This window comes from Anas platyrhynchos, chromosome Z (assembly GCF_047663525.1).
Source record: "Anas platyrhynchos isolate ZD024472 breed Pekin duck chromosome Z, IASCAAS_PekinDuck_T2T, whole genome shotgun sequence".
NCBI lineage: Eukaryota > Metazoa > Chordata > Aves > Anseriformes > Anatidae > Anas > Anas platyrhynchos.
In genome coordinates, this window is record NC_092621.1 from 23,089,832 (window position 1) to 23,104,893 (window position 15,062).

Below are 15,062 nucleotides of genomic sequence, written 5' to 3' on the forward strand. Positions count from 1 at the left end.
ATTTTTGTTTCCTGCTAGAGGGATATGGAATAGCTGCTATTGGGTTCTTGGCTATGCATCTTGTCTAACATATCTTAGCAGTCTGTTTTTTGTGTGCATGTTTCTTTTGTTCTGGCCTTGAAGCACTTTAAAGTAGCTCTTACTTAGCAGTCTAAGATTTTTTTATGAATTCAAAAGTGAACCTGTATGTAATTCCCTACTTCATATTCTCTGGGATATGATTAATGCTTAAATTATGAAAAATGCAGATATGATAATATATGGCAGCTGGCAAATATGATAATGTGGAAATTTTAAGAATTCACGATATGCTTCTTTCTTCTAAAATAATGGTTTCAGATATTTGTTAGTTCTTAAAAAGTAACTTTTTAATGGGGGTGCATAGTCTATAAACCAGACTGCTGAAGTGTTTTGAAGTAAAAAAAAATTAAAAAATCAGTATTTACTTAACAGAACTTGTTTAAAGAACAAGCATTTATTGGAAACTGCTTTGACAGAACTTTCATGGATTTATAATGGCATTTCTTTTTTTAAGTATTAGACATAGCACTGACAAAAACAGGTACACAAAATGAAGCCTTATGATGACTATTTACTTCATATGTTCTTGCCTGTTGTTATACACAACAGTATGGGTTATAGATTAATAGTCTTGCCTTTGCTATGACTCTTCCAAGTCTATTACTGAATTAATCACTTTTAATTTCCATCCTGTAGTTTTTAGGAAACAGTATGTGTGGTGGTTTTGACTTCATGAGTTGTTTTTTTTTTTGTTGTAGTGATGGTATTCTTTTATTACTGTTATTGGGGTGTGAGTGAGGCTCCTGAAATAACATTTTGTTTGGTTTCTATAAAATTTAGTAACTGGAGGGAGGTAGCAGAGGGTCAACCTGCTGAAACAAACACTGTCTTGTTGGTCAAAATTAGAGAAACTGATTCTTTTTATTTTGTAGACCTTTTCACCTGATGCAGGTGAAAAAAAAAAATATTCAAGAGTTTGCATGAGGAGAGAGAGAGGATTGTTTTAAGTCCAGTAAAAATGATTAACAGTGGATTCCAGCCAAGTTTACCAGCGTCTGTCATTCCTTTGACAGGATGTAAGGGCCCATATTCCAAGGAGCTAAAATTATCCATCTGGTTGCATGGAAGGGAATATAGGTCATAAGACCATTTATAAGTTGATATTCTGCATATATTCTGGAGAAACAATTGGCTTATTTTATGTTATGCATATTTTATTCTGAGGTAGAGAAAAGGGTTTATTTAAATGTCAAGCTGCTCTCTAGTGGTTGGATATGTAAGCTGTTGGAAAGTATGCTACAAATTCTGCCCCTGCACCACCCCAACTTCCCCCACCCCCAAACCTCTTAAATTTAGTGTACATGTGAGTTTTCACAGTAATACTTTTCATCATATCTTCTTTTCAAGCATGAATTGCCAATTTATCTACATAGTATGTGATGATAATCATAGCACCACAGAATGGTTTGGGTTGGAAGGGGCCTTAAAGACCACCCATTTCTACCCCCTTGCCATGGGCAAGGACACCTCCCACCAGCCCAGGTTGCCCAAAGCCCCATCCAGCCTGGCCTTGAGCACCTCCAGGGATGGGGCATCCACAGCTTCTCTGGGCAGCCTGTGCCAGGGCCTTACCACACTCTTGAGTGTGGTGCCTTCTAGTATCTTCCCACCTTTAGTTTAAAACTATTCTCCTTCATCCTATCATTATCTGCCTGAGTAAAAAGTCCCTCTCCACCTTTTTTATAAGCCCCCTTTAACTATTGAAAGGCCACAACAAGGTCTTCTCGGAGCCTTTTCTTCTCCAGGCTGAACATCCCCAGCTCTCTGTCTTTCTTCATGGGGCAGGTGCTCCACGCCTATCATAATAAGCTGTAAATATATATAAATATGTATGGTAAATTAATAATTTTCTAGACTTGTTGAAAGTTTTCATTTAGGAATTTAAATAATGATATTGTCTGTTTAAAACTCTAGAATCCCACGTTTTACTGTCTGGTAGAGGAATTTCTTATCCTTTAACTTCAGTAATAGATATCTTTAGGAGTTACGTGCAAATACCTTTTATATGTCAAGGAAAGTACCTTCAGTAGGCCCATGCACAAATAAAACTAAGTTCTTAAATGTTTTTAAGAACACAGCTTTAACAATATTTGGACATTGATACATTAAAGGAATGCTACCCACTCAGTAGCGTTCAGAACCTATTAGTTATAAATTTTGATTTCAGATTTTTTTCCATTTCTCTGTTTTGAACAGACTACTGAATCATCAGTGGATTAGAATGATGCTTTATGGAGCTTACTAATCAATAAATAACACTTTAAAATAAGAAAATTATTGACCATTTTGAAAATAAACAAGTCTTGACCCTGCAAATGTTTGACCAGTACCATTTAAACTGCATGTAATACCCCATATGTAACTCTTCTATAGGTACATTGTTAATAATACGTTTTTTTGGATGTTCAGAAACCTACATTTGTGCCCTTTTTCCCCCTCTCTCATGGCTGAAGGAGAATAGTTTTGTAATGTTTAGATTCCCCTTTTTAGCATAAGCTGGTATCTTACTAGAATTCTGTAAGATTTCAAACAACACTGTTTTCCTCACATGCTTTTATTTAGCAAGGCTTCAAGCATTAATTTCAAGTGTTCCTGAATACTTTGAGCAAACCTTGTCCAATTACATTTAACTACAGGAATTTATATAGCTGAGGTGAGAATGACAAGTGAAGTGTTTTCAACCTTCAACTGGCAACTGATTCTAAGTTCTGTTTTTTTTTTTTTTGTTTGTTTGTTTGTTTTTGTTTTTGTTTTTTTGTTTGTTTGTTTTGTTTTGTTTAAAAAAAAAAGAAAGAGGAAAGTGAAAAAAAAAGTCTAGTACCAAAACTTATATGCTAAGTCACCAGTTAAGGCTATTCCAAGATAAGCAGAGTGAAGAGTCTTGTTTCCTGAAAATATTTGAGTATTATTAGTTCCTGTTCTATACCAAAAATGTATGGATTAATACAAGCTACAGCTACATCAAACTGGTATCAGTGACTTTTGGGACACACTGGAGACTGAGGATATACTTTTTGTAGTATATAGTATTGTAGAGCTTGGAACAGTTGCAGTGGTATATGTTGTGCAAACAAGCCATAAGGAATTTACAAATAAGGTGTCAGATGTAAAACTGTGGAGTGTGTGTAGGGAGATACTTTGAAGCACTAGGGAGCTGAAGAAAACTGGCATCCACATTACTGGGTGTTTGGACTGAAATTCAGAGGAGCAGTACGTTCATATTTGATGTTTAGTAAAAAGAGACTTTAAGGCCAAACACGGTTTTGTCCTCCTAAGAAGGGAGAAATTCTGGAGTTTTGTCTGGAAGCTTGAAACATCCATTGGTTATAGAACGGTGGAAGTATAGAAGGGGCGAATAAAGAATGCTGACTACATCATTGTGTGAGAGGTTATTCAAGAGCCTTGACCGAGAAATATCATGTATTGCCCATAAATACTGTTCTCCAAGGGGGATTCCAATGACTGCTACCAGAACATCTGAGGAGAATGAATATGCAGAGGCATGAGACTTTGATTATTAGCTTGTTCTAGTTTCACAAGATAAAGTAGTATGAAAGCAAATGTCTGCCTCAAGGCTACAGGCTTCTCAAAATCAGGCTTATATGCATAGTCAGCAGACAAACCCCTTAATCTATTTATACTTGTAAGAATTATTGCAGTCTTCTAGTTATATATATATATATTTTTATTGATACTTTTTTCTTTTTTTTAATTGAAAAATTAGAAACTTTATAAAAACAACTTTGAATTTGCTTTGTTATTTATTTTTTTTATGTTGTATTATTGTTATTTCTTTTGTGAGTTCATGTCACTGTTTTAATATTACTTCATTTGACATGGGTGATTTTCCTTTTCTTCTGTGCCATCTTTTTATTTTGTTACGTTCTTGCAACTACAAAAGTCCATGGTGGCAAGACAGTAATGCCCACTGCTTTCTCTCTGTTACCCTTGCCAATACTGTGGAGGTCAGGTTTGCAAGGTGATGGAGCTCAAGACCAAGCCACTGTCTTGGAACCTGTGGCATGCTTGTCGCCTACAGTGGCACAGGGATATGCTCACAAGGTTTCTTGCAGGCCTCTTTGTCTCTTTAAATGAGAATTCGAATATCTTCAAATATCTCATTCATATTGTTGAATGAAGTGTTATCAGAATGTGTTGTAGACATTGACGTCACTGCAAGAGCAAAAATGCTTAGCCAAACTGTTAGATCTCTGCGTGTATGTAAGTTATTATTTGTACTGTACCAGTAAGGGGGAAAATATGAGACAAAATAGTAACAACTGGTAATTAAATGGTTTTCCACAGGTACTTTGTACTTTGACTGTCAGCTATTCTTCCTGCAATGTACTTTGTAATGTTGCAAATTGATTGAAACCTTAGAAATTTTGACAAGCTGTGCACCAATGTTTTTTTTCCAGACACATGAACATTTGAATGACTTTATTTACATGTAACTCTGCATGTAAACTGTTGATTGCATGCTGATTTACAGTAAATAAAGGTTAAGTAGGACTCACTGAGTTGTGTTTCATACATCGCAGTGGTCCTGTTCTTGCATGGTTTTTATCTTGCATGACAATGGAATATGTCTGTATTAGTCTACGTATAACATGTCTTGTGGTTTATGCATGCTGCACTAATCTCTGTGTTAAATCTGTCCCCTCTTTATTCAGAGCATGCTGTCTAGGTCCTTTAATTCCAATTATGCTGCAGTTAGCAGCTTTCACTATGGCAGCTCTAGGGATCTGCATGGCAGCCAGGGTAGTGTTGCCTTGAGTGTTGCAGACGGAAGAGGTTCTGGTGTGCACGTTGTTCGAGTGAGTACCTACAGGAGGCTATTGCAATTTATAGAGGGGGAAAGAATAAAATGTGAGAGATGCCCTTTAAATTGATAGTTATCCTTCTAGAGATGAACAGTACTTTCAATGAAAAATACTATTTATGCCTGATTTTTAATAGGTGTTAAAATACTTTGCTTTTACTTCATATGCCTTAACTTATTGTAAGGTTGTAAGGTTTTTCAGATTGAGTTTTCTAATTATTTTTTCTATATAATTGAATATAAAAACATCTGGTTTTGCTGTATATGTTGTGAACCAGAGATTACCATTCTGAATTTGACCTGTGTTGAAAATTGAACAAAATGTTGTTACACTTTTTTTTTTTTTTTTTTACCAAACAAATGATATAAACTGTATTGCAAGATACTTTAGACGTTCAAGAAAATGACTTCTTTGGTTTGTAAGAAAATGAGAGGAAACAACTCTTTAACTCTGAGCATCTTGAATGATGCTATGGTACCCATAATGAGCAAGATAAACTCACCAGAAAACTTTTAACTGCAGTTGCTGATATTTGTAAATATCATGCAATATCTTCTGGGTATGGCATCTTACCTAGTAAGATTTACGTTTTCTACATAAACACAAAAAAAAAGCTAGTTTTTCTTTTATTTTTTTTAGCTTGTTTCTTTTGTTTTTTAAAGATAGAGAATAATAAAACCCTTAAAATGTTTTGTTTTGGGCATCTTATGAGAATTTTTTGTTGTTTGAATAATACGAAGACATTCATACTGTTGCATTCTGTTTAAAGTATCCCCAGGCTTCAACTCCAGGAGACCAATGTCAAGATGAGGTGTTCATTTCAGGAAAGCAGAATTATTCATCTGCCACACTTAGTCTCAAAGATGTTCCTCCAGACAGCCTGAAGAAAGTAGCTGTGCAGGTAATTATCTACATGATATAATGGATAGAATATATTTGTTATTGTTTGTATAAACATATGCTGAGATAGCAGTTGTAACTGGGGCTTCTTTAAAACATAAAACAGGATTACACCTAGGTATTTAGTAGTATAAGAAAAATAGCATCCTGGTTTTGGAAAACAAAGTTTTTACCTATATGAAGGGGGTTAGTTTTTATTTTCCTTCGTTGAGGGCTTAGAAAGAAAAAATGTGCATAAAAAAAAAGTAATTGGAAGTGGAAATTGGAATACGGCAATTGATTTCAGGGAAGCAGATTGAAGCTGATTAAACCATTTAAAGAACAAGCTTGAAATCTGTTGTGATGAAATTGCAATGGTAAACTATAATTCATAGAAGGCATTCTGTATTCATGTCAAAGGACCATCTATATGGGCAGAACTTACTGCAGTGAAACTAAGTGGGTATGTGTAATTTATGATGCAGCAATAGACTTCCCTTTTATGATCTGTGCTCTCATTACATTTGTATAGACATTAATATTGGGAATTAGGATCATTATTGATATATGTTGCATCTGTAAACTCTCTACCTATGATAATGCAACAAAAATAGTTTTCCCATAATGCTTTAGATTTTCAGGAAAGACAGTAGAAAATCTTGTAAATTGAGTATGTCTGACCCGTAGATAATCTAAAATATGCACACATATGCATACCCATTTCTCAGAGTCACTTTGACAAAGAAACTCTTCTTAACAGACTAGTTTCTCTGTCTATTCACCTAGTATGGTTAAAGGTTGAAATTTACATGCTTCGGTTATAGTTTTGAGAAACAGAGTGTCTTAGTATCCTTGTATCCTCTAACTAGTGGGATAACAGTAGTAGGCAGAAAAATATGCAAACTCGAGACTGTGGCATTTCTGGAGTGTGGGAATCCTATGGAGGGATGACTGACTATTTAGGCTTCGTAAGAGTGGGAAGAAAGAAAAGGCTTCCCATCTCAGCATGGAGCTGCAGAGCACCCTGTAGCTCTGCGGCTTCAGTAAAATGCTGTGACCAACATCATCCTTAGTGAAATGATTTGAATGAACCTCATGTCTTTACAGTTGAGTAAAGATGAGACCTTACTGCCGTGATTATACCTATCAAATTAGTAACAGATGGTTTAAGAAAAGAATAATGCTTATTGGAAATACCATCATTACAGTTTTGATATTAAAATCTTGAGCTTATATGTGAATCTGTTTGGAAGGTTTTTGAGTGAAGTGATCACCAAAAGATGCTCAGAGAGCATGGTAGTTGCGTGGGTTTTTTATTTTGTGTATGCTCTACTGGGAATTGTTGTGGAAATTTCATGCAATAAAAGTGCAATCTACAAGAAGATCAACCAAGTGCCAATACTGTTAATTATATTGTCAGAAAATAATAGTCTTGGTAACTCAGTGAAAAAAAGTGTTTATCTAGTCTGCTCTGGTAGATTACCACTCACAATAAGTTTTTGTTTTTAAACCTTATTCTCATGGTGTCAGAGCTGATGACTCTCATGAAAACTGAGTGCAGTTGTACATGATTCATAACAGTAGTTTTAGTAATGTCACTTAAACTAAAAGCAGACTTTAGAAATATTGAAATAATTAAGGAAGAATTGAGGATTGTTACTTATGGAATGTATGACATTAAGAATATTCATGTTTTATTCAGATACCTTTGACAAATGGACAAATGTGCCAGCCTCAAAGACCTCAGGCAAACTACAGCCAAGTCCATCATCTCCCTCCTCAGTCATCAGTTGCAAGACATCCATCTAGAGAACAGTTAATTGATTACTTGATGTTGAAAGTTGCCCACCAACCTCCCTATGCCCAGTCCCAGTGCTCTCCCAGACAAAGCCATGAATTGGTAAAGCAAGAGGTAAGAGTGAAATCTAATTTGGATGCATGACATCTGTCTGTTATAAAGAAAAATGTGGTAGATTTTTAACAGAATGGACCGGCAACTTACTCTTGCATCTTTTAACTGAAATAGAAATTTACTTCTTGACTACATTTATTGATCACCAGCTCAATATTTATGAGTAACTGAAAATCTCAAAGTACCAGTACAACTTCTAGTACTTTGCAGCTATTCATTGCTCTCTGTAATGGTTCAAAAATCTGCAACTGTAGAAGTATGCAGCTGTAAAGAAAAGTCAGGATTTAAAAAAAAAAAAAAAAGTATGAGCATCGGATGCGTGCTTGATAATAATAATTTGCTTTATTTATGTTAGATATAAGAAAGGGTAAGAATGGGTAAGAAATTCTCATAACCATTTGTTATAATCTCATAACCAGTTATTTGTTTGAACCAATGTTTCTTGCAGTGTGGGTAACCTTCTTTCTGCTCTTGAACATAAGATGTTTCCTTTGTATTGTTTTGTTATTTGAGAAAATACTGAGAGCTTTTCTTTCTGTCTTTCTTTGCTAGAATGAGTATGTCCACTTTTTGTGTAAAATTGTTTTCTAATCAACTCTTCTGGCAAGAGAAAAGATAGACATTGTTAGTTATGTAGAACGGAGAATGAAAGTAGGAGCTAGGTTTAATTTAAAATTCAGCCAGAAGTAGCAAAGAAATAGGAAGAGCAAATTATTCCATATGACCATGTGCATTTGCTCGGGTCATTAAATTCATTTACATAATAACTCAATATCTCTGAATTTAAAATCTACATAGATTACTGTGGTTATAATAGCAGTGATATTAGGGTAGGACTTACGTACAATGATATGCCATTGTATTGAAATCTTGGTTTGAATTAAGATTATGAGATACAATACTGTCTCAAATTGTGATAAATGCTTTTGAATTTTTTTCTTTTTAAAAGCTTTTGTTGATCTAAATTCCACTTCTTCTAACTTTGCTTGTAACTACTTAGATTCGAGTGAGGATTGACAAGGATCCTGAACTTGGATTTAGTATATCAGGAGGAGTTGGTGGTAGAGGGAATCCATTCAGACCTGAAGATGATGTGAGTATTTTAATATCTTAAAATCATTCTGATTAGCAAATGTTTCCAGTGTTTACCAAAGGGAACTGACATATATAAATATATAAATATAAATGTGTGTGTGTGTGTATATACATATATATATATATATATCCATCCTCCAAATACAAATCACTCCAGGACTTGATGGGAGAAAAGTGAGGAAAAGTTATTTATGAAAAATGAAGGTAGAGGGTGACCACTGTGTAGCCACATGGCGACACAAAGGATTGTTCTGACTGAATGTTCTTAAAATGTTCTAGATATCAGTCCACAGATTTGAGATAATGAATTGTGGAGTTTACACTTAGGAAGTCTCCAAAAAGAGAGTATGATTTAGCCTACAGCATTATTTCTGGTGGTTGATAATTTGTCTTGACATATACATCTGCCAAATTAAACAAAGGCTTGAGTTACACATCAGGCAGATCAGAATTTGCCCTTCAGTACTCCTTTAAAGGCAGTTTCCCTGGATTTAACATCAGAAAAGGATGGCAGCCACTAAAGCCTATAAAATAGTATTGCATTCTCTTCTATTTAAGATGGAAAATTGAAATGATGTTTTGAATTACATCTGTACACCATACTTTATGAAATAAGTTTTCAAAAATGTTTTACGCCTCTGTTTTTCAAGGGTATCTTTGTAACCAGAGTACAGCCCGAAGGACCAGCATCTATGTTGCTGCAGCCTGGTGATAAAATAATTCAGGTACTGTAGTCATATAATTAACTATCATGTATAATATACCAGTTGATTTTTAATTTGCTTCTTTTCTGAGAGTAGAATGGTTAATTTTTGTGTGGATTGCCAGTATCTTTCCAGAAGCATATCAGTATTCTGTAATGATCCTTTTTTCTTCCATCTAACATTAGGATAAGTGATACAGGCTGAAGCATTAATCAGTTAGATCGTTTTTCAAATTCTGAACATTTTTCATAGTTTTGATAATTGTCCTCATGGATTATAATAATAGTCCTTATGTCATTCAGTATGGAATATGAGTGAGTTCATGTGGCTTTAGCATCATTCAGGTATTTAATTTGTAGGCATTCATATGCAGTATTCTGAATAACAAGTTGTCTGAACACTAGCAGTAGCTCCTCATGCCCTCCTTTACCCAGCTGCATACATCTGTTGCATCCTGCCCCTCCCGCCCCCAATCTGCAGTTCCTGCCAGCCTTTGCTTCCTCTCCCCCAGCTGACAGGGGTTGGACAAATACAAGCACTGGCAGAAGCCGCTTCCTTGATGACTGATACCTGACTGCTCACAGCACATACCTCCTGGCTACCCCATCTGCCACAGGAGAGCCCCAGATAGTTTATTTCAAGAGCCATGGCTTTTGGGCTGCAGCTGTGTGGCTTTTTCTATAGGAATAAAGTACCACTCCTGTGTCAGATTTGTTTGAAATTGTCTAATGAACTTGCAGGTTATTCGTGGAAGAGTCAAGGAGGTATACAATGGGATCATCTAAGCCTTACTGTTGTAGAGAACAGGTTAACAGGACACTTCAACTGTGCTGTAGCCACACTTTAAGTTGCAGATCTAGCCTTCTGATAAAAACATATTTTTAATACTACACGCGTTACAAGTTTGAGAGTGCTTATAGAGAGATCCTAAATGACCAGTGTCTAGGTACAGTGTCTAGGTAATTGTGTGCAAATCTTAAGATACGGTTGCATATTAGGTTAGCACATTCTGTATGGATGATGGTTTGGAGTGGTTACTGCTCTTACTGCTCCCTGAACAGTCTATACACTAAACTTTCTTTGCAGCCCTAGACAGATTTAAAAATTACTGCCTTTATAACAAAGAGTCCAGCTGGTAGCAACAGCAGGTGTTAGATAATGGGATGAGCTTGCAGAGCTCCAAAATGAGTAGCTAAGGCTCATGACTGGCCTCAGCAGGCACCTCTGTCATCTCTCTGGTGACACCATGGCTGGCCTTTCTGTCACCGTGTAAGGGGCAGCACCTCTGGGAGAAAGGTGGGATGCACAGCTGGCAGCAGCAGTAGTTCAAACTGGACAAATTGTCATTTGGCAAGATTTTACTGCACAGACTGAATATGAATTAGCAGCAATACGCCCTGAGAAGTTGAACCATAGCCATGTTTTCCCTCTTTTCTGTGGGCTGCTTAGGCCTGCCTGTGTTTGCCAAGCCAAGCCTGTCTTAGGAATGACAAAGGTACTTAGTCATAGGAAAATTGCAGCTGGGGGTGATCTCAGGAGGTCTGAAGCACAACATCCTGTTGAAAACAGTCAGCTCAGAGCTTGGAATGTGTTACGTGGGGATTTATCCAGTCAGGTCCTGAAAAACAGCCGTGGGTAGAGACTGTATAACTTCACAGAACAACCTGACTGACTGCTGGACTCTGCTCAGAACAGATAAAAAAGTTCGCTGCGTCCAGTCTGAACTGCAAGCAAGGGGAATAAAATCCTAAAAGAGCCTAAAATGCCATGAATGTTTTTTGTTAAAGGCTTCAGTAGTTCTTTATCTATCGCAAATGCCATTTCTAGTGTTTAAACTGAGATGTACCATCTATTCTTCATTTTCTTTTTTTAGCATGGATATATTCAGATTGAAGAGTTAGGTGCTTGCTGCTAATGGTTTAAAGCTCTTTTTTTATTTATTATTTTTTATTTTGGTTATGTGCAAATATATTCAGTATCTTTGGAGTAAAATTCTTCCAAGGCTAACACAACTGTTTAATTCCTTGTAGCATACACCTAAGTGTTCTACTGGCATCAGCAATGTAATCTGAGAATCAGCAGTGTTTTATTGTATGCATTTATATAAGATTTTTATTTATTTAAAACTTAGTTTAAGCTTAAGTAAACTAACATGAAATATGAGACTGCCATTCTTAATTCTGAATATTTCTTTTTAGGCTAATGGATACAGCTTCATAAATATTGATCATGGACAAGCAGTATCTTTGCTAAAGACTTTTCAGAATGCGGTGGAACTCATCATTGTGCGAGAAGTTTCTTCATAAATACTGTGGATAGTGGGGAAAAAGCCAGCAGGATTCATTGAAGGACTTACGGAAACTGAATATTTTGCCTATTTTTATATGTGAAAGGAACTTGAAAAGAATTATGATCAAAATTTGTACAGGAAATGAAATACTGAACTTGTGGTCAAAGGGGAATAAACCACTGTATAGAACATACAGGAAATCATTTTGGAAATGCATATGCTGAAAAAACTTGTTTTTAAGCATTATAGCAATCTAAGGATCACTCCTCCAAGAACAAACCTGTGTTGTTGTTTTGTACAGATGGTAGGTTTATTTTTGGATAATTCATACACATTACTAAACTTTGTGCGAGGCTTTGAGAAGCCTAGGTTGTAGCCAATGGACAGATGGCAGGGCTGTCTGTCCTGTAGCTGTTTATTGCCTTTATTTTTATTCACCAGATATTAATGTGTTTTGCTGAAACCACTTCTGTAGATATGAACAGGGGATATGAAATGTTGGCTTCGATATGTGCACATTGTATAGATGAATGGGTAGATGGAAGGTGGTGCTGTTTGGACAGAATAAAGGTCAGGTAAAACTACTATCTGCTATCTAAATCTGAAATCAAGAAAGAAGTAAAAGTGTTTAGTTCTGGAATGTACGTCTACCAATAGAAAATGCAATATAAGATTATGGTGTTTTTTAGGAAGACTGTAATTACAAATTTGTGATATTCTACAGGATTTGTTCCTTATGTAGTCATTGAATATTCATTTGCCACGTGTGATTCATGTTTAGTTGGGTTTTCTTGAATACACAATTTTTTTCAACTGTGCTGTGGAAATGTGCCCAGAGGTTTTTCTGTGCTGTGGAAATCCCCAGTTTTGTGCAAATGGTGATACTTTTATCTTTATAAAAAGTACTCCATTTTAAACTTACATATTTTTAAAATGAAACCGAAATGGCCAGTTTTTAAGGTTGTTGCCTGTAATACACATTTGAACACACACAAAGTAAATGATGCAGGAAGGGTTATGAAAGTCATCTTGATTTAGTTTGGCCTTTGCATTGCCTTGTTAATCAAAAAGGAAACCATACACATGGCGCTAGGTAACCAAAGCAAGTTTGTGAAACTTTGAACAGAGACGGAGAATTGCTGTGGTGAGATGGAGAGCAAAGGGAGGGTGTACTTACAACCCACCAGTTCGTAATGACGTTTCTTAAAGGGCTGTTCCTACAGGTAACATTAAATGTGAACTAGACACTTCAGAGTCATTAAAGGGTTTCTAACTATATTAATGTAATAGTGATTTACCACAGGCTGCCTTTGTTCCTTATTACTGTATAAAATATTCAATTATGCTTGTATTAATTTTGTTTACCAGAAACATTAACTTTATTTTTCTTTCTCCTTTGTAATTGAATAAAGACTGCATAATCTGCAGTCATAATTAATACACGGTTGTTATGGACCAGGGAAAAGTGCCATAGAAGACCAGTAACTGTTTTTAATCAGGGCTAATGATTAGCCTGTCATTGGAGCAATATTCAGTTATTGCAGTTCATTTTTATTTGCATATAAGTTGGTAGTTTGAAACAGATAAGTTACTTTTTTCCACCCATGTGTACAAAAGTAAATTCTTTTAATAAAGCTAGCAAAAACACCAGCCTCCTTTAGTTTTGGGGAAAAGAGCTGAAAGAGAGGAAATACTTAGCTAGCAGAAATAGGCAGTACTTCTTAAATAAGTGAACTCAAATATTATTGCACTTCTTTCAAAGATGTTAACTATTGCTTATTGTACTGTGTATAGTTCTAATAATTTTAATTGAAACCCTTTAACAACTCTTTGTATATTTTAATTCTTTTTAGTTGATTTTCAGTAATATTTACATAGGAAATAATTTTTTTGATATATTAGCAGAAATGTGCTGTATTTTGATAAAAATTCACTTATTTTCTGTGTGCTGTTAATCTTTAAAGAAAAGAATGAGAAACATAGCTATATAATGGCAGGCTTCAGCGTTCCCTTTCTGAGATGTGTTTTGTTGTTGTTTATTTTTTTATTGAAAAAGGAAAATGTTCACATCACATGTTCATTACTTTTAATCATGTTATTTTTATCACACACTGCCTTTTAAAGGGAATGCATACAGACAACTTCTAAATTAACTTGGTCTTCTACATAACCTGTATCTTTAGGAAGGGAAAGTACAAAAAGCAGAACTGATTCTTTACTGATCTTGTGTACATTGTGACTTTGTATACGTTTTACAGTACATTTGAGTATATCACTGAAGAATTGTACCGTGTTGTATTTTGCTTTAATGTTAACAGAGTTTTAAACTATATTATGTCACTTAATTTTCAGATTTACGTATCACATGACAATTCTACCAGGAAGTGTTTCGCTATGGTAGAACTGTAGTAATGGGGATTTATAGCAAGAAGTTTAGTACTTCTTGTGGAAACAGTTGGCCAAAGCTTGTCTTTGTTAAATTAGCAAATTAACCGTGAAATAAAACATGAATTATACTGATTTTACTCAGTAAACTTTGGAGTTTTTAATGGATTGATATGTGTTTGTTCCTTCTGTGTCTGTGTGTAAAGGTAAATACATGTCAAACTAGATGACTCTGCAGAGTGGGAGAAAGATGTCTCCTGAACTAGTCCAGCCAGGATTCAGCAGGACAAGAGACAGTATCAGCACTTTTCATTTTGAATGCATCTTAAGCTACATTTTAAATAGGGGGAAAAAAAAATCCATCAATAGCAGTAGTCACTCAGCATGGCAGTGAGTTGATACAACCTGTTAATTCTTTCTGTTCTGAATAGTTCATTAAAGAATCAGTTCAACTGATGTAATGAAAAGATGAAGTCTCCCACATATTTATTATGTAAATATTTTTGAGTTACATTTTTGGACTGGAGTTTAAAAAATGTGTATATACTTGAAAGCATTCTATGAACACAAACATAGCAATAAGCAACACACAGAATCAAACCTTTATCATTTGGGGATTTTTGTTTGTTTGTTTAGAAATTTTCCCTTGTCAACAGCTATGAAATGTTTTTATTGATCAGCATTTATTCAACATTCCAAATTTTTGTATATAATTAGACTGTTTCTGAGGTAACACATGGAGAATAGATAATAAACTAATGCTCTTTAAAGCTGTGCGTAATTGACTTATTTAACTTCTAGGAAATTCTCCATGACACAAGTCTATTCATCTGTAGTTTCTGTAGACCCTAATCCTCTATCGATATCCATTAATGCTCCATGCATCTCAGTGT

The 15,062-nt window shown here is 35.3% G+C and overlaps 1 protein-coding gene across 12 annotated transcripts in view; it reads left to right on the forward strand.

Moving 5' to 3' along the window:
- Positions 1-14,337, forward strand: part of ERBIN (erbb2 interacting protein) — a 120,964-nt gene extending 106,627 nt beyond the window's left edge. For 9 of the 12 annotated variants that reach the window (XM_072031772.1, XM_038169987.2, XM_072031771.1 and 6 more), the window contains 6 exons: positions 4,755-4,898; positions 5,674-5,805; positions 7,486-7,695; positions 8,696-8,788; positions 9,441-9,515; positions 11,693-14,337. In XM_072031772.1, the coding sequence (XP_071887873.1) occupies positions 4,755-4,898; positions 5,674-5,805; positions 7,486-7,695; positions 8,696-8,788; positions 9,441-9,515; positions 11,693-11,800 (762 nt within the window). In that variant the 3' untranslated portion in view covers positions 11,801-14,337. The remainder of the gene's footprint in view (positions 1-4,754; positions 4,899-5,673; positions 5,806-7,485; positions 7,696-8,695; positions 8,789-9,440; positions 9,516-11,692) is intronic. The other 3 variants (XM_072031773.1, XM_072031775.1, XM_038169993.2) reach the window with 1 other exon arrangement.
- Positions 14,338-15,062: the final 725 nt, after the last annotated feature.